The sequence below is a fragment of the Stenella coeruleoalba genome (assembly GCF_951394435.1).
Source record: "Stenella coeruleoalba genome assembly, chromosome: 8".
In the NCBI taxonomy this organism is placed as follows: domain Eukaryota; kingdom Metazoa; phylum Chordata; class Mammalia; order Artiodactyla; family Delphinidae; genus Stenella; species Stenella coeruleoalba.
Genome location: NC_137154.1, coordinates 55,152,861 through 55,172,864, shown reverse-complemented (window position 1 = coordinate 55,172,864; position 20,004 = coordinate 55,152,861). Strand labels below are relative to the sequence as shown.

Below are 20,004 nucleotides of genomic sequence, written 5' to 3'. Positions count from 1 at the left end.
CTATAAATTTAGGCTTAGAATTTAGAAGAGCCCTTCTAACTTGATAAGACTTAACTTGGCTTTAGTTCTAAATGTGGTTAGTCTTCAAAGTTATTAAAGATATTTGACCAAAGTCAGAATAAATGGAGGCGTCAGAAATTATTTGCCACTGTAAGATATGTGAGCTTAGGGTTTTGTAGGTGTGTGTATGCATGTGAAGATGAGTGTGTACACTGAAGTAGTTTGGGATTTAAACAGTCCTTATTTGGCTAGATAGATTCTTTCAAATATATATGCCTGTGTAACCATCATCACGGTTAAGATATAGAAGATTTCCATTACCCCCCAAAGTTCCTTCATGTCCCTTTGCACAGTTATTTGGCCCAAGCTTCTGTGAAACAAGGCTAATAATAACGCTACCCAGGTAAGGATTGGTAGCAAGCAGTGCATGTGAAAACCCTTGGTCTAGTGTCTGGTACATAGTGAGTGCCATGTCAGTGTTGGTCTTCTTCCTTCTTCCTTGGCTTGTTGTCTTCTAGATAGCAATACAAGAAGGCCTTTGAAAAGAATCCACTTTTCTTTAGTAGGAAAAGAGAAGAGATTACTCCTAAAAAGAACACAGAACTATGTTTTTTATTCAGCGTCATGTAGGAGAAGTATAGGTAAGGGACCCAGACTTAGAACCCAAGGCAGGCAAGTGTTTGATAATAGGGGAGGAGCTAAATAAATCGTGGCACGTCCACTCAACAGTATATTCTGTAGCAGTAATGATCTTTATGAAGAATTATATAAGAACATGACCAGATGTGACATAATATTATGTACCCAAAGAAGCACACAAAATTACTTCTGCTTTCTGACTACAACTATATAAAAAAACATGCATATAGGAAGTGATTGGAAGCAAATATTTAAAAACAGTAACTCTTAATGGTAATATGATTTAGGTTATTAAACAATTTCTATATCTATAATCTAGACCTGCCACTGTCAAATACAGTAGTCACTAGGTATGTGTGACCATTGAGCACTTTAAATGTTCATGTTGAGGACTTCCCTGGTGGTGCAGTGGTTAAGAATCTGCCTGCCAATGCAGGGGACACGGGTTCGATCCCTGGTCTGGGAAGATCCCACGTGCCGCGGAGCAACTAAGCCCGTGCACCACAACTACTGAGCCTGCGCTCTGGAGCCCACGAGCCACAACTACTGAGCCCAAATGGCACAACTACTGAATCCCACCCACCTAGAGCCCGTGCTTCGCAACAAGAGAAGCCACCGCAGTGAGAAGCCCATGCACCGCAAGGAAGAGTAGCCCCGCTCACCGCAACTAGAGAAAGCCCGCACCCATCAACGAAGACCCAATGCAGCCACAGATAAATAAATAAAAAATAAATAAATTTATAAAAATAAGTAAATAAATGTTCATATTGAGATGTACTGTAAGTGTAAAATACACACTGGATTTCTTAGACTTAGTATGAAAAAAATGTAAACTATCTCATTAATAATTTAAAAAATATTGATTACGTAGTGAAATAATACCTTATTTATACTGGGTTAAATAAACTATATTAAAATTAATTTCACCTGTTTCTTTTTACTTTTAAAGATGTGGCTCCTATAAAGTGTAAAATTACATACACGGCTTGTGTTATATTTCTGTTGTATAGTGTTAGTCTAGGTTTTCTGTAATGTCATTATGTCTGTAATTAAGAAGGGCTGTGAAAATAAGAGACTATAGCAGAGGTTTAGATGAGATGGCCGTATGGATGGATAGGTGAGGAGGGAGATGGAAGGTAAAATCCATGGCTCTAAGTGATAGTTTTGAATGTGCAGAGATTGAGAGAGGGAGGAATCTAGGAAAGCTTCTTGATTTCTTGTTCGAGTATGTTGGTAAGGTGATGGGGCTGTTCAAAGGATAGAGAGCATGGAGCAAAGAAAAAGGAACTAAGTCAGGGAAGAAGGGTCTAGGCAGTCTGGTTAGTCCAGTGACTCTGGGATCAAGGAGGTCCCAGAGCCTCAGAAGCCTGGCTTGCCTGGACATTCTTGGTGAGGCCTTCATGGCTCCTGCACTCTGCTTGCAAGCTCTGGTCTGGAACATAGGGTCTTTGGGCCAAGAATTGAATGGGGAGGAGTTCATTTGGCCCAAATCATTGGTCTCCCCTCTGTCCATAATAGGTAGGGCTTATTGGCCTAAAAGAATAAGAATGAGAGGAAGTCTTGATCACGGTAAATTTTCAAAGCAAAACAGACACTGAAGTCTCAAATTATATGGCAGTCTTTTTGACCTCTGTGTTCTGTCCTCTCCTGATTTGTCAGGCCTTGCAGGAAAAGCTGTGGAATGTGGCTGCCCCTTTGTATTTGAAGCAGAGTGATTTGGCCTCAGCAGCAGCAAAACAGGTAAGCTTATCGAGACCTTCTCCTCAGGTGGATCTCTGTCCAGATCTCTGTCCAGAAATTGCATTGTCTAAGTTAGAGTCAGAGGCCTTCACAAGGCTCTGCTGTGGCCTCCCCATTTTTAGCCTGTGTCAGAAGTTAGTGATACGAGAAGCAGCATAATTAGGGGACACAGCACTGGCTTTAGAGTCAGGGGACTTGGGTTCTGTTCCCATGTCTGCCTCTAATTTGTTGGGTGGTGTTGAGCAGGTTACTTAACCTCCCTGATTTCTAAGATTTCTTTTGTGTTCTAAAATATTATTAGTTTGTATTTCAGATATACTAAAATCCAATAAATACTATGATGAATCTTTCATCTGAAAATGTAGCTGAATTCATTTTGAGGTGGTTATATTTTTAGCCTGTACCATCTCTCTCTCTCTTTTCTTTAACCATCTCTTGAATATTTAAAGGTCTTTTTTTTCCTCCTCAATTCATTAAGTAGCATTTAATTTTACTTGCTTTAAGTTTATTTCTTTCTAGTTTTGAGCAATTTCCCTTCATTCTTGGGTATTGGAATTTGGTGAACTCTTCTGGGTCATGTCTTCCCAATAGTAAGTCTGTATATGACTAATTACAACCCTGTAGGAAGATAATGATGGTGACTATGATTGTTACATTACAGTTCACTAAATGATTTCAGGTCTATTTTAATTAGCCCTCATAATAATCCCATTAGGTTGGAATAAGTATTAAGTCCATTTTACAGATGAAACAATGCTCAGCAAGGTTATATTCGTAGAGCTGTAGGTAGTTAAGTCAGGAACTTGAGCTCAGGTACTCTGATACCCAGAGTCTGTTTTCTTTCCACTACTCTGCTTCATCTCTCATCTAATCTAGACTCCCTTTCAGACCTGCCATGTGGCTTATTGTAGGGGAGTAGAACTTAATGACAACAGAACACCAATAGGCCATGTTGGGAGGGATGGGACAGGGAGCAGTAGTCTGGAAGAAAGAGAAAGGAATTACCGTTGCTATGTGACAGTTACTGTGCTAAGCACCTTCCATACCCCATTTAATCCTTTAAATTTTATGATGTTGGTGCTGTTTCTTCTGCATTTACAGATAGGGAAACTGAGGCACCATGTAATTAGGAAACTTATCTTACTGTCAGTTGTAGAAGACAGCTGACAGGGCTCTGACTCCAAAGCCTTCAATGGGAGGCAAGCATCATTGCCTGCCATCATTGCTTGCCTCCCATTGAAGAAAGGGAAGGGAAAGAGAAGCATCATTCGGGGGGGAGTCGCTGACTTGGATAGAACAGAGCGAGAGCTTAAGATGTGCTGGGCTTGAGCTGAGGTCACTGACATTGTTTTCTGCACTGATTCCCTCCCTAAAATCCCTCTGAGAGACCAGGCCCATAGAACAGTCTGGATGGCTAACAGGTGGTCAATGGTTCCTAATACTAAGTTCTTGAGGACTTTTCCTGAGGATTATGTTTCCATATGTATTCATTTGCCACCACATCACAGTGAATTTGCTTTAGTTACAAGCAGTGCTTTACAGTTTTATCAGTGTTTAAACTTTCATATCTTTATATCATCAACTAAGATGATATTACCAGATGGAAGTTTGTTTTTTTAATTGACAAAATAATTTACTCTCTCAAGATGTATATTAATTTCTCTCAAATTACACTAGTTTCTCTCAACATAGGCACTTAAAAATCTCAGTTCAGAATTAAAACATAGGCATTAAAAAAAGCACTCTGTTCAGATCTGGTTTCACTTAGAATCCTGTGCTGCTCTTTGCTCTTAAGTAAGACTATAATGATATTTTTGCTGCTTATTACTTACCTTTTCCTTATAGATCATGGAAGAAACCTACAAAATGGAGTTCATGTATAGTGGCGTGGAGAACAAGCAGGTGGTGATTATCCATCACATGAGGCTGCAGGCCAAAGCCTTGCAACTTATAGTAACAGCACGGACTGCTCGAGGGTAAGATGTGTGGTTGGTGCAAAAGGGTGGCTGAGTCCTTTTAAAGACACTTACAACTGCATTCAGAGATCTCACCAAGGTTAATGATGCGTGAAATAATATTTAGGAAAGACTACCTAAGGGATATACAAGCTCTTCATTTTTTCAGATATTCCAAGTTACATTTTGGGATCAGATTAGATCCCTGGAAAAACCCTTTGGTGGCTCTCCATTGCCTACAACACAACATAGGGCTTCATCTGGCAACAAGGCATTCTGTATAGTCCTTGATAGATTTCTTTAAGAATATAGTGCCAGAACCACTTTTTTTCTCTTCTGATGGGACTAGTGCTCTATCTTAGGCAGTAAAGACAAATTATGAGAATGTATGGTGCTGTGAGACTACTTTGTTCAAATCCTGACTCCCTACTTACTTGTTGTTTGATTACAGACAGGTCTTTTTTAGCCTCTCTGTGCCTTGTTTTCCTGTTTGTAAAATGAGAACCATGACAGCATCTATCTCATGGGGTTTCTGTGAAAAATGAATGGGATAATACATGTAAAAGCAGTTAGCATGGTACTTAGTACATAGTAAGAGCTTATTATAATTGTAGCTGTTAGACTTTCTGATCATGAGAATTGCTATATTTCATTGATTCTAAAATGCACATTTAAAAATTTTACTTCTCTGAAATCAGATATTTTGATGGTGTGCCGTAGTTTGAAAGTGTTTTTGTTTCTTGGTGTTTCATAAAATAAAGGTGCATCTTAAGAATAATGGCACCACGGATTTAATGTAATATAGTACTTAGGAAACTCGTTATCAGACAGGAGACACATTTGATGCTCAGTCCACCAGTTGTGTCAGCCTAAAAATAGTGTAGAGAAATAAATATGAGTGTTTAAGCAGTGAAAAATACATTAAAAGGAACATTGTATTATTTTATTTCTTTGCTTATCTTGATAGTGACCTGATAAACTCAGGTAGTGATTTAATCTTAGAGATAGCCATACATTCATTTAACAAATGTTTAATTCCTGCTATGTGCCAGTCACAGCTGAGAAAAGATAGGTGCTTGTGCTGGCATCTACACTTTTTTTTTTTTTTTTTTTTTTGCGGTACGCGGGCCTCTCACTGCTGTGGCATCTCCCGTTGCGGAGCACAGGCTCCAGACGCACAGGCTCAGCGGCCATGGCTCACAGGCCCATGTATGTATGTATGATTGTATGTATGTATGTATGATTACTGTAAAAGTTTAAATATTGCAGATTAAGTGAACATTCTGTTCTCTGGTAATCTACCCCTTGTAAAACAAATGACTAAAAGTGTAGATTATAAATGCATGTATTAGCGTAAATCGAATCATAATATACTTGGCTGTTCTGCCATATTTTCATTTCATCCAACAATATAATATTTCGTATTTCCATGTCATTGTATAAAGATTCCAATATATTTGGTGTTTACTCATGCTATATTATTTTATATTTTCCATTTGTATGCATACCTGCTTCTTTTTCTTTTCCTTGATTTTTGCTGGAAATTTTTTGTTGTTTTGATTCTTTCTTCTTGCAGGGGTTTGAAAGTTCTGTACCCTAATTTTAACCTATTCAAGTGAGAGGCAGTAGAACATAATGATTAAGAGGGCTGGGGTGCCTCATTGATTTGATTCAGATCTTGACTCCACCATTTGCAAACTTAGTGACCTTGGACAAGTTACTTAAGAACTTCTGTCTCAGTTTATTTCCCATAAGTTAAACTGGGATAATAATAGTACTTGCCTCTCTGTCATAGGGTTATTGTAAGGATTATTGAATTATTATATGTAAAGCCCTTAAAATACTGCCTGACACATTAAGAGTAAACACTTGACAAATGTTAGCTCATTTTAGTTGTATAAATAGTATTTTTACTCATATATATATATAAATTTTTTTTTACTTTTGGCTGTGTTGGGTCCTTGTTGCTGTGCACGGGCTTTCTTTTTGCAGCGAGCAGGGGCTACTCTTCGTTGCGGTGCACGGGCTTCTCATTGCAGTGGCTTCTCTTTGTTGCAGAGCACGGGCTCTAGAGCACAGGCTCAGTAGTTGTGGCGCACGGGTGTAGTTGCTCCACGACATGTGGGACCTTCCCGGACCAGGGCTCGAACCTGTGTCCCCTACACTGGCTGGCGGATTCTTAACCACTGTGCCACCAGGGAATCCCTACCCTTATATTTTTAATAAACAGATTGACCTTGTATTTTTCAGCATTAAAAAATAGAATTTATGATCATCTCTATCAAGACCATATCTAATCAAAATGAAAGTTTTAGTGTATTTTTATTTGATTGTTTCATGCTGTTAAATAATTTAGAATTTAGTTTCAGATTGTTCTTTCTTTTTTTTTTTTTTTTTTTTTCTGTGGTACGCGGGCCTCTCACTGCTGTGGCCCCTCCCGCCGCGGAGCACAGGCCCCGGACGCGCAGGCCCAGCGGCCATGGCTCATGGGCCCAGCCGCTCCACGGCACGCGGGATCCTCCCAGACTGGGGCGCAAACCTGTGTCCCCTGCATCGGCAGGCGGACTCTCAACCACTGCGCCACCAGGGAAGCCCTCAGATTGTTCTTTTTTTAAATTGAAGTATAGTTGGTATACAATATTAGTTTCAGGTGTACACCATAGTGATTCAGTATTTTTACAGATTATACTCCATTAAAAGTTATTATAAGATAATGGCTATAATTCCCTGTGCTGTACAATATATTGGATTATGGTTTTTAACGTATCTCTTATTTTAAGATTTCTTTCTTAAAATAGCATTACTCTTTATAAGTACATTATCAAAATAATTTAGCTCCAGCTTACCCACCACTGTTCTTTTTGTATCACAATTGTCTTTTAAAATTCCTTGTTCTAATTCACCATTTATATGACTGGAACACATTCGCTAGTATTGTTTTTCAGAGTAAGTATATAAGTAGTATACTCATTGAGACTTCGCATATCTAAAACTGCCTTTCTTTTGCTCTCATACATAATTGGAATTCTTTCAGAACTCTGTTAATATTGCTATGTTACCTTTTAGTATTTAATGTTACAGTTAGGATGTCTGATGTCTGTCTGGTTCTCTTTCCTTTGTAGTTAGCTTATTTTTCATGGCTCAAAGCTGTAAACTTTTCTTTTTCTTTTTAGAATTCAGAAATTTCATCAGGATATGTCTAGTTATGTGTTTCCTTTCATTATTCTTACTGACTTTTAATGGGACTTCGAAGTCTCAGCTCTGTTTTATCTCAGGGATTTTTCCCCTCTATTATTTCTTTAATTACTACTTCTTCCATCCACTCCAGTCTGCCATACTAGATATTGTATCTTCTGGATCTATTTTCCCTATATCTTATCTTTTCTCTCACAATTTCAGTTTCTTTTTCTACTTTATATTCTGAGTAAATTCCTCAACGTACTCTTTTAATTTACCATTTCAGTTTTCATCATTTTTCATTCTAGTGTTCTTCAATTGTTGAGTTGATTTCATTATTATTATTTCCAAGTGTGCTTTCTTCTGTGTACCTTTTTTGTAGCAGTTTTTCTCACTTTATCAATGTGATATCCTTTCAAATCTCCTCTTAAATCTTAATCAGGTTGTTTATTAGAATTTTAAAAAAAGCTTTCTGTGCTTTCTTCCCTTGACATTACCTCACTGAGTTCTGCTTGGTCTCCTTTACAGCTCCTTATCATCCTTATAACATCTAATAATTTTTCATTGTCTTTGAATACTTACAAGTGAAAGTTTAGACTAGTTTAAATTGGTAACTGATATAGGCTTCCCCAACAGTTATAGGTCAATGTTTGGTTTCCCCTAGTGGGCCTCACTCTTACATTGAAAGCGGGGGTTCTTAGTGCTAGAGGCCTACTTCATGTACGTACCATGTAGGTGAGGCTACCTACTCTGCTTGGGGGTTGGGGAAGAGTTCCCAAATCTTTTTGTATTTTACTGTTTGGAAATTCTCCAAGTTGGTTGTACGTGAGCAAGCCAAAAAAGGTGCTACTTGGCCAAATTGCTTTCATTTCAGTCTGCTTAGCTGGAGTTCTCCCTTCCAGCCCTCTCATCCTAGGTGGTCTTTGGTTGGTTAACCTCACCAGCAAATTTCAGTTCCACTTCTAGTAGTTTGTCAGAGTTAAGAAAGTTTCAAGTGCTACCTGCTTTTTAGGAAAATAATTCAAATTAATGTTGGTTGTAGAGTACATTTCCATCTGCCATTTATCATTTATCCATTCAACAAATATTTATTGCATAGCTGCTTGTGTCAGGAAATACATGATGAATGATACAAAGTCCCTACGCTCATGGAGCTTACGGTTTACTAGAAAAACTTGACTCGGTTATTAAGAACCTTGATACCATTCTCTTACATGTTTTTTTATTTTTTTTATTTTTTTTTTCTCTTACATGTTTTTATATAAGGAAAGAGTATTTGTTTTTTCTTCACTGGAACTTTACTCCTTCAATTAATAATATATTAATGCAAATGAGTGGAACATTCCCTGCAGAAATTATAATAAATAAAATGCACAAAAATCAAAGGAAAAATCTGTTGTGTGATTAGTAAGTTATATTGGCCTGGCATGTTGCCTGGCTTATCTAGGTATACATTTAAGTTTTTACAGAAATGAAATACTCTAAGTACTACTTGACCAAAGAAGCCAGGATAGAGAAGAAAGCATATAGTCTGTGTCTGTGTGCAAAGTAGTAACAAAACTTTTTCCCCTTCTGCATGAAAATTTGACCTTTGGTTTCCAGATCTATTCCCTGGTAAGCTGATGGCATCAACTCTGTTACTAGGTGACACTGCTATGGTAAAAATGATCTCTGAGAAAATTACATGTACACTAGAAGGAACTATCAGTGAACTATAATTACCTAATGCAGACACCATAGCTTTGGGCTTCATTGAATGCAGTGATTCTTGTAACTGAGCATATCCCTGTGGGGACCCTGGAAGGTATGCCTTTGGATTACTTCAAGAGATATTAGGACCTATGGAGCATGAGACTTCTAAGTGAAGATAGTCTCCACATTCACCTGATGTAGATCTCATCTCCTTGAACCTGAGCTGTCAGTGGCAAGGTCAGAGCTCCCAGACAGCTATGTAGATGGTTGAATGGGCTGCTGCCAAGGGCTCCTGCAGAGGAGGAATATGACATTGCACTGCCTGTAAGCTGTGCTTCTGTCCTATATCCTTACTGAATCTGGTGCCAAGTGTGGCCTGTGATAGTCTTTGATTTTGAATGTACATTGAGCCTAATGGGCACTGCAGTGTTTTAATTAGGTCTTGGGATCCTGGCAAATTTCCCCCTAGGTCCATTAGGAGTCCTCTGTTTCTCTTACGGATAATTTTTATAGTATAATATGCTCATCGTCTTTTCTTGTGGGCTCAGGTTTCTGGAACTTTGGTCTTTACTCCTCAGTTCTCAGATTTCACAAGCAAATTACATGGGTTTTTGTTTGTTTTGTTGTTTTTTCTTTTCTACAGAGTTGACCCCTTATTTGGGATGTGTGAAAAATTTTTACAGGAAGTGGACTTTTTTCAGAGGTAAGTATTTCATCACCTTCTAGCTTATTAAATCTTGGTTATGTAAAGATCGTACTTACAGGGAAACAAGAGCAATCACAAGCCAGAATCTTTGGTTTAGCCCATGTAGCCAAGCTATTATGATACATGCAGTGTGCCCTAATTTGTATACAGGTGGCTCTCAGTATCCATGGGTTCTGCATTCATGGATATGGAGGGTTCGACTGTATTATTCCATTTTATATAAAGGACTTGAGCATCCGTGGATTTTGGTATTTGCAAGGGGTCCTGGAACCAATCCACCACAGATACTGAGAGATAACTGTATTTTCTTTACTGGTATATAAACTTCTTAGGTTAGCTAAACATACAACATAATAATAAAAACATTAGGAATGTTTTTGATTCAGCACTCAGCTGGGCCAGAAAAAGACAAATATTATGTGAGAAAACTCAAACTCTTGTTGAAAAATCACAACTTGTCTATTTTTCTTCACCATGGTTCTTAAACTTGCATATTTCTGTCTAATCTACAAAAATTGTTCCATCATTCTATAGGTAGCTTTTATTTTGTAGCATAGATACGTTTTCTCAGGATTCATTATGAAGTAAATCAGCTAAAACATATGCAGTCAATGAGTGGAAGGCTTGGTGAAACAGTGGGGGTCGAGGTAGTGACCTTGACTGTGACCTGTGGTATGCTGGCGATACAATACTGGGAAGAAGGCATTTATAGGATTTTAAAATCTAATATTTATTAAGTCTAATATTTCATTTTTTCACTCCTTGCTTCTACCCCCATGAACTTTACCAAACCTGGCTCTACAGGTTTGTATGACTCTACACTTTTCAGGCTTTTTTCATTTGGGTGATGATGGCTTCCTATAGGGCTGAGTTGCAATACTACTCTTCACCAATAGGAGCTGCTCTCTAGTAAATGATACAATCTAGCTTGACTCTTTAGATCCTGACTTCAAATCTCTACGAAGTCCATGCCTCACTTTTGGTTTTAGATTTTTTTTTTTAATTGAAGTATAGTTGGTTTACAATGTTGTATATGTTTCTGGTGTACAGCAAACTGATTTAGTTCGACATGGTTTTAGATTCTTTAAGGTGGAGAGTCTTGTTTTTGCACAGTTGCGTTGGAGAGATTTTTGGAAAGATGACAGCTCTGATTTGCCACAGATGAGGATCTGTTGTTAAGGGCTGCACATTCTTTCTTAATTCAGCCTCTGAGTCCCTATACTGATATCACCCCTCAGTGAAATATTTTTTGACTATCTCCTTCTACAAAGCAGAGTACTGTGGAATCATTCAGAGCTGGGAGTAAGTTACTTAACTTTTTTTAAGCCGCAGTACAACATTATCCGCTCTGAATCTCAATGTTCCTATCAGTGATGCTCCATTAAGACAGGCTTTTTCTTCTCTTTTGCTCAGTATAATATCCCCAGTGTCTAGAATAGTACTTGGTAAGACCTAAAGACATATTTGTTATATTAATTAATGAATCTGTAATATGACAATAATAATTCTAACAATGCACAGGACTACTGGGAGGATTAAATAAGATAGTGTAAAACACTTAAGAGGTTGCCTGGCATATATAGGTATTTAATAAGCAAGGCTATTACGATGGTCATGTCACTACAGCATAATTACATAGGTGCATGGCTTTCCTCGGTAACCATGAACTCCTCCAGTTCATCACTTTTCCTACCTCAGGGCTTGGCAGAAGTTTGGGGCTCAGCCTGTGGTGAATGAACGCATAGTTGCTTCTGTTTGTTCCTTCAGGTGTTTCATCGCTGATTTGCCCCACCTGCAGGACAGCTTTGTGGACAAACTTCTTGACCTCATGCCCCGACTTATGACATCCAAACCTGCAGAAGTGGTCAAAATTCTACATACCATGCTGCGGCAGAGTACCTTCCTACACCTCCCCCTTCCAGAGCAGGTCAGTGTCTGTGTCATACCCCTTCAGGCGAAATCCATCCAGAGAGCATCCAAAACTGCTCATCTTGGTGATCTTCTTTGAGCAGTGGAGGAGCTGGGTTAGGGCCTTTCCTCTGATTGACTAACATGTGTCCACCCATTAGATAAGGAGACAGAAAGGCAAGGATCATGTTTTGTTACCCAGAGATGACCTGGCTTTAGAATCGTATTTTCTTCTTGCTTACAGATCCACAAAGCCTCAGCCACCATTATTGAGCCAGCGGGCGAATCAGACAACCCTTTGCGGTTTACCTCTGGGTTGGTGGTGGCCCTGGATGTCGATGCAACCCTGGAACATGTTCAGGATCCTCAGAGCACTGTGAAGGTCCAGGTCTGTCAGCTTTTGGTTCCCATGGAGCTTCTAAACTGACTTTGTGTTGGAACTTTTAACTTTAGCACCCCTGTAATCTCTACCTGAGGGACAGAAACTGGGGAGAGAGAAGAGATAAGTTTTTATGGACAAGAGCCTGGGCGTGAATCCCAGCTCTACTGCTGAGTATGGTCTGGAGGAAGTTACTTTAAACTCTGAACCTTAGATTCTGCAACTGACAAATAGGAATAGTTGACATTGAAATGAAGTGATGTGTATAAAGTTCCTGGTCCCCAGTAAGGGTTCACTAAATGACAGGGCCGCTTCTATTCTTATAATGTGAAGTTAAGACTTGGTATTTTCAGGGCTATAAGCAAACTGTAATAAGTCCTTTTCCGGTTGTAGGTGGGTCAGCTTGGTGAATACAGTTTATGGGTGGGAAAAAGTAGTCACTAGGGAGTATTCTTTCCAAGTTAGATGGATGTACTAGAGAGACAGGAGAGATGCAGTATAGGCACTAAGCAATTTAACAGTCAGTAGTTAAGCCCCACTAAGAGTCCTACCCATTTACACCCCCTCCCTCCCTCCCTCCCTCCCTCCCTCCCTCCCTCCCTCCCTCCCTCCCTTCCATCCATCCATGCTTACTCTACTGCACATGCTAAGTGCTAGGCAAGCATGTCAGAATTCATGCCCTGAGGATGCTTAGTTTCAGTGAGAGACAGACAAATGGACAGGCAGTTGTAAAACAGAAGTTCAGTCATCAGTTCCAACAGGCACAGGATGAATTAAGAATGTTATGGCCTCTTATTAAATCCTGATTGCTCACACAACATAGATCTAACTTTGGGAGCCACTTGCAACACTGCCTCCTGAAATGAGACCTAACTTTTTAAATAACCTGACCTATTCTCAAGACTAAGAGACTGGGACTTCCCTGGTGGTGCAGTGGATAAGACTCCGCGCTCCCAATGCAGGGGGCCCGCATTTGATCCCTGGTCAGGGAACTAGATCCCACTTGCATGCCGCAACTAAGAGTTCACGTGCCTCAACTAGGGAGCCGCTTGCCGCAACCAAGGAGTCCGCCTGCTGCAACTAAGTGTTACTGAGTTCAAGCTCACTCTGCTCACTGCACTACAGGCCAGTGAATCGGGAGATGAGGTGTTGAGACAAGGAATACGACTTTATTCGGAAAGCCGGCAGACCAAGAATATGGCAGACTAGTGTCTCTGAAAAACCATCTTATCTGGGTTTGGATGCCAGTTTCTTTTATAGAACAGAGAGGGGGAGGAGGTGAGGAAGTAAAGTAAAAAGGCCATAAGTTTTGCAAATGTCCCCTGGAATGGCTAGCCTCAGGGAGGGGATGGGTTAATTTCTTCTTTCTTGCAGCCACCCACAGGTGGACAGGGTCAGGATGCTTCCCCCAACAAAGGCACTTTGGTTTAACATTCAGGCAGAGGGACAGGGTTCCCCGAGGCAGGCCGTTATGTATAGACAGTATCCTTTTAGTGAGAACAACAGCAGGAAAGCAAAGGTTAAAGTAAAAGAAACAGGTCCAACATGTAGCCAGATTTGGCTCTTCTCTGTTATATAAGGAGCCCACGTACGGCAACTAAGGAGCCCGCGAGCCGCAACTAAGACCCAGCACAACCAACCAACCAACGAAATAAATAAAGAAAATAAAGATTAAAAAAAAAAAAAAAAAAGAAAGACTAAGAGACTGGTTCAGTGAGATAATGGACCAATCTACCGACTTAGCTTCTGGATTGTGAAGCTTCTTAGAAGTTTCAAAGGCAGGAATGAAGGGGAACATAATACACCACCCCAAAATAAGCCTTTTTGGCCTAAGGATTATTTTGGGATGATTATTTTTGAGAGGCTGTAGACTGGAAACAGAGTAGAATTGCCCTTTTGTGAGGGAAATTTACATTTATAAGGGAAATCTCCATTTGTAAGGTATCCCCCTCTCGGTACCAGAAAGGGAAGCAAGACTAAATCTCTAGAAATTCATCAGTGAAAACTATGCCAACTTAAATTTGCATAACACTCGTACCCTTGATTATTGTGTTTTACCTGATAACCTCCGATAACAGCCTCCCTTCCTCTTCAACATCTTTCTTTTGTTTTTAGCTGAATATGGTATTTAAGGTGATGGCTTGGTTAGTTTCAGGGAGTTACTCAGTTTTCCTAGGTCTCTTCCTTATATAGAGGAGACATATTTGTTATTAACTTCTATTTGTTTTTCTCCTGTTAATCTGCCTTTTATTATAGCGGGGTCTCAGCCAAGAACCTAGAAGGGTAGAGGGGAAATTAATTTTTCTCCCCTACAGGGTTATTTCCAGTTTTGGCTACTATAAAAACATTCTGCAATATACTTAAAAAAAAAAAAATATATATATATATATACACACACACACACATATATAGATATGTGTGTATATATACATATATGTGTGTGTGTGTGTGTGTGTGTGTGTGTGTGTGTGTGTGTATATATATATATAAAAATTATAAAGAATACTATGGAGAAGCCCTTAATTTGTAGAGTGTGACTAAGGAAGAGAAAGACTTTGTGGAGATACTGTTACATGGATGAGATAAAGGATGATTAAGAGCAAAGGATAGAGGTATTCCAAGCAGAAGGAATATGAATAAAAGTTAGGGATGCAAGCACCTGCAGTAAGTACAGAAAAATAGCCTGGAGCAGGCAGGGTTGGCTTCCTGGAAGAGAGTCAGGATGAATCAGGCCCTGAAGACGGTTAATATTTACCTATGGTGACAGTAGAGGAAAAAAATCTTCTGGCTTCCCAGCAGGAATTATTAGAAATCATGAGACCTACAGAGAACTAACTCTGAGCTGCAGTTTTATTGGACGGCAGTTTTTTGTTTGTTGGTTTGTTTTCCCCTGTCTACCGAAAAAAAACGCACAACGTAGAATTTGAGAGTTATGTTTTTTTTGGCAGACGTTCTTAGATTGCAGGTATAGATTGTCGCAAGCCTGGGAGACAGCATCTCAGATAAATGCTGAGAAAACTGTTCCGAAGAGGAAGGGGGAAACCAGGATATATAGGCGTTTTTGCAACACCACCAGGTAGCCGGAACAAAAGACTACTGTTAATAAAAGAAAACTAGATAGCTCAAGTTAAGGAATTTGGCACTTTTCTACATAAGGGAAGATGCAAGAGTCTGGACTCATTGAAATCATTCCTTTGATATGCACCTCAGCTCTCTGGGGCCAGTATCCTGTGTTTCCTCTTCCCGAGTTTCCTCAAGCTGCACCATTTGGGGTGGCTGCAGTTTGATGACTGCGGTCATTCCTTGTTTCCTTCCTCAGTTCCCTCAGGGCTCACTGCTGGAGGGCGGCTACGGTTGCTGATGGCCCAAAATCCTTTGTTTACTGATGTGGTGGGCAATGTTTTATTTCTCAGCCCCAAAGTTAGTGGTTCTCCACCCTAGCTGCACTTTAGAGTTATACAGAAAGTGTTAAAAAGTACTGATGCACGGGGCCTCAGCCTACACCAGTTAAATCAGAATCCTGAGAGTAGGGCCCATGACTACCAGTATTTTTTATTTAAGAGCTCATAGGTGATTCTAATGTGCAGCCCGGATTGAGAACCCCTGTTTCACATTGTCCCTGGAAGAAGTTCGCTGACCAATTGAGCATAAATGAGATTGCAGGTATAGATAATTTTAAGGATCACCTGCTACACTCTACTGAAAGATCACCTTCAGAGTAGCTCTACTACATGCATGGCCAGACTGTTTGGATACCTCTGCAGGCTGGGAGATGAGGAACTCGCTGCTTAGTCATGGGACAGCTCTGACAGTAGGAAAGCATTGTCCAGTTCAGCTACCATGCCCCAACACTTCCGGACAGATGAGATTATGGGGCAGGTGGGCTGAGACATGCCTCCCCAGAGTTTCAAAGTTGAAAGACCTGTGTGGTCCCTACTTTACCCCTATCAGTGTATTCCCATAGCCCAGGACCTATGTGTTTGTAGGATATGCTTCATTTGTTCATTTAGCTCATTTGTACACTGTGCAGTATATAATAATAGGCCCTCTACACAGATAGCTGTGAGGTCCCCCTGGGTGTTGAGGAGAGCTCTTTGGCAGATTTGAAGAACTGGCCAGTGATTTGAGCACTGAGCACTGTCTCTGTAGAAAGAGACAGATAAACAGCTTCCTAGCTGCTTATGATCTAGTGGAGAGTTACAGAATTATTCTTAATCCTTGGTAGTTGGTGATGGATCCTGGGCCATGATATGATTTGGAGCCAGAGGAAGGAGAGTCATCCTGATGGGGGTGTCTGAGAAGGCTTTTCACATCAGGATTAATATTTTAACCTATCCATGTACTTAACAGAGGCACTTTATTCCTGTCCCTCATTCACCATGAATTCAGGAAACATTTATCACATACTGCTTTGTACTGGGGAGGGGGTAGAGAGATTTCGACAGTGTTGTCTTCCCCTCCAGGAGCAGTTTTGTATGAAGGGTAGTGTCTTCTTTTCCTCCTGTTTTGGGGTTCACAGCAGATGTCACCAGCAATTCTGTTAAAAGCTCATGGCTCTTCTGCCTCTTTTTCTCATTTCTGTCACCTCTTAGGTCTCATATCCAGATGGCCAAGCTCAGATGATCCACCCTAAGCCGGCGGACTTTCGGAATCCCGGCCCAGGGCGGCACCGGCTTATCACTCAGGTGTACCTCTCCCACACTGCCTGGACAGGTAAGGAGTCAGTGGGCCAAGGCTTTTTTTTTTTTTTGTAGTTTGAAAAATACGTGATTGAACCAGGCCTGCTGAGGGTTGAACTTGATTTCTTAAGGAGCCTGAAAGCAGTAGAATGGAGTCTCATTGAAAGAACTGTGGGCTGGACACCCGGAGACTATTTTCTTATCCTAACACTGCCACTGACTTGCTGTGTACATTTGGGCAAGCTACTCTCCCTTCTGAATCTGTTTCCTCACCTTTCAAATTAAGATAACAATTCTTTACTACTTAATTCTGAGGACTATTCTGTCTGGAAATTAAAGTTTTATATTTCTTAGCAGAAATTTAAAATCACTCTTTTTTGTATATGAACAATACAGTTCATTCCCCCAGAACAAGTAAAATGACAACTGTTCTTGCCTTCCCTTCCCACATGGGCTGGTTTGTGCGATAATGCAAAGTAAGGTGATCTATTCCTATTTTACCCTCGCATACAGCAACTGAGAAGAACCTTGATAATTTGAGAAAACACATGGAGGTTACATAAGTATTTTTCTTTCATTTGTAAAGAATAAAACGAGAGAATACAAGTGCAATGACATTACGCTTCCAAAGCCTGTAAGGCTGCTTTGGAAACTGAAAAAGACTCAGTCTGCAGAACCTAAAATGTGGGAGAGAATTGGCCTCGGTGGTGTTGCCTAAGTCATTGAAGGTGATTCAGAAGCATGGTTGTTACTGGAGAAGGTGTTCAATACCACCAAATCTGGTTTATTTTAGAAATAGCTGGACGCCTTCTGGAATTTTATTTCACTGTATTTTTGAATACATGAGTAACTGTTTATTGCCATTATTAATGGTTTTCCTCTGTCAAGGGTGTTAGGCAGGTATAGATGACTTTATAAAGTTTTCACAAAGAGCAAGTGGTGCTGTTGAGTGTCAGGGCAGCCCCTTCGGGGGTCCAGCGGGCCTGGCAAAATTGAGGGAGCAGATCCAGCAATGCTTGTACAGAGAATCTGCCTCCCTGAGTGTCCCTCAATCCATATCCTTGCTGCCTGGAGTGTTCTGCACTGTTTGCCACAGTGCAAGTCCACAGAAACGTAGAGTTCCTTATTTTAATCTCTTGTGGTGAAGGGATCCTAGATATGGGGAAAGAAATGCTGTGGGACAGCGTTGTTTTACAGGGTTAAGACTGAGGGAAGCAAAACATGTTAGAGCTCAGAAGAGCTTGAAAGGTAGGTTTTGAGGGGCATACTGACTTGCCCCTGGTCACACAGCAGGTCATTGCCTGAACCAGGCCTACAATTCGGGCTGTCCTGAGCCTGAAGAATTGTAATTCATCCAGGATCACCTCCTCTGAGAGGTTGCTACCTAGTCACAATTACAAATATCTATTTTAATTCTCGGCTCAGCATTTATTAGTGTCAGATGTTTTCTCATTTGTTTATTGACTTTCTCTCCAATTAGAATGTAGGCTCCTTGAGAACAGGGAACTTGCTCGTCATCTTTAACCTCTGTGTCCCTAGTGCCTGACATGGAGTAGGTGCTCAACAAATAATGAAAACTGAATACAGGATTTTAAATTTGCAATTAACATTCATTTAATTCGTAGACAACTTTGTGGTGGGAATTAGTATTCTGCTCTTAATTTTGTAGATGCATAAGTGAAGGCCCATGTAGCTGAATAGTAATGGCACTGAGGCTGGCACACAGATTTCCTAACTCCTAAATCCCTTGATTTTTTCACTGTACCATCCTCCCATCTGACCTGGGACACTAAAGTGAAAATGTGTTCTCATTCTGAAGGTGCCAGCACCTCTTTCTCCTAATCCAGGAGATGGTGCCTGGTATTGGTAAGGGGTCCTCCATCTAGTCCCTCAGCTCCCTACCAAGGGCCTCTCCTTTGGGAGACAGAATGCTGCCAGGTCACAAGGTTTGAGTCACATAGACGAGTTTCCAAATTCTGCCTTACTTGCTGTGTGATCCTGAGAAAGTTATTTAACCTCTCTATCTCATTTTCCTTTAAGATTGGAGTAATAATATATACCTCATAAAGACATATTCTTCCAAGCATGATAAATAGGTTGCATGATTTGTCCCAGATGATCTTTTGTCTCTTTTTCCCACTGTCTTTTCCCTCTTGTTTCTTCTCCCTGCTCCCTTCCGCTGCTGGCAGTGGCTTGAATTGCCACTCTTCCCACGTGCTGGTGAGAAAAGGCATAATGACCAGATGGAGTTTAGTCCTCTGACCTGGGTTTAGTCCTCTGACCTTACCAGTATTTGGCTCCTGAAAGTGCTATGAGAGCCAGGGCTAGATTGTGGTTTAGGGGTTGGCAATAGCCATCCAGGACAAGAAAGGAGAGCGTAGTGGGAGAGCTGATACTGGAGCCTAGTACCAGAAAGCAGTGCTAGTTTCATTACAGATACACTCCAGGCTGGTAAAAGGCCCCACGTGAAAAGGTGATGCTGAGGTTGGTTGCTCTCTGGGGTTGGCTAGGTTGCTCTGGTTGCCTGCCAGCCTTTCCCTTCCTGGAGGACAGCAATCTAGTCTGTATTCTGATCCCTAGGGAGAAGTCTGGAAGTAGCCAGGAACACATCTGGGGAGGCATTGAGAAGTCCTGGGACCTTTGCCCTTGTTCATTTAGATCCATCCAGCCCTCATTCCTGCCCTGTAAACCTCTTAGCCTTGGGCTCATCTTTAATACTTACACCTTTCATGAGATTACCCAGTCACACAAAATCAAGGCGGACACCCAAGCTAGCGGTGTTCTTGGCCTCTGCACTTGCCCTTAGGTTTTTCTGAAATCTTCTCCCCCTTCTTTATGGAAGCCACATGGTGAATAGAAAGATTAGTTGCTTCAATTTATGAACTAAGCTCAAATTCTGTCACTGGTGTGGATTTGGGTAGTCACTTAGAACCTCTCAGAGTCTTGGGACTTTTTTGGGATTGTGACAGTCTTTCTTTCATGGTGTGGCAGGGTAAGAACTCTTGGAGTTATGTGCTTGGCACAGAGCAGGTGTTCCATTCCAAAGCATTCCTGAGCTCCCTCCTCAGTACTTCTTACGGACTCGAGTGTGCACTGTGCTCCAGTGCAACTGTCTCTGCCTCCTCAGCC

At 40.7% G+C, this 20,004-nt stretch overlaps 1 protein-coding gene across 1 annotated transcript in view; it reads left to right on the top strand.

Annotated features, from left to right (window-relative positions):
• The window catches only part of INTS4 (integrator complex subunit 4), a 113,827-nt gene that overhangs the window by 89,986 nt on the left and 3,837 nt on the right, over positions 1-20,004 (top strand). The window contains exons 17-22 of the mRNA XM_079929762.1: positions 2,299-2,379; positions 4,225-4,355; positions 9,847-9,906; positions 11,677-11,836; positions 12,062-12,205; positions 16,789-16,909. Of these exons, the coding sequence (XP_079785888.1) occupies positions 2,299-2,379; positions 4,225-4,355; positions 9,847-9,906; positions 11,677-11,836; positions 12,062-12,205; positions 16,789-16,909 (697 nt within the window). The remainder of the gene's footprint in view (positions 1-2,298; positions 2,380-4,224; positions 4,356-9,846; positions 9,907-11,676; positions 11,837-12,061; positions 12,206-16,788; positions 16,910-20,004) is intronic.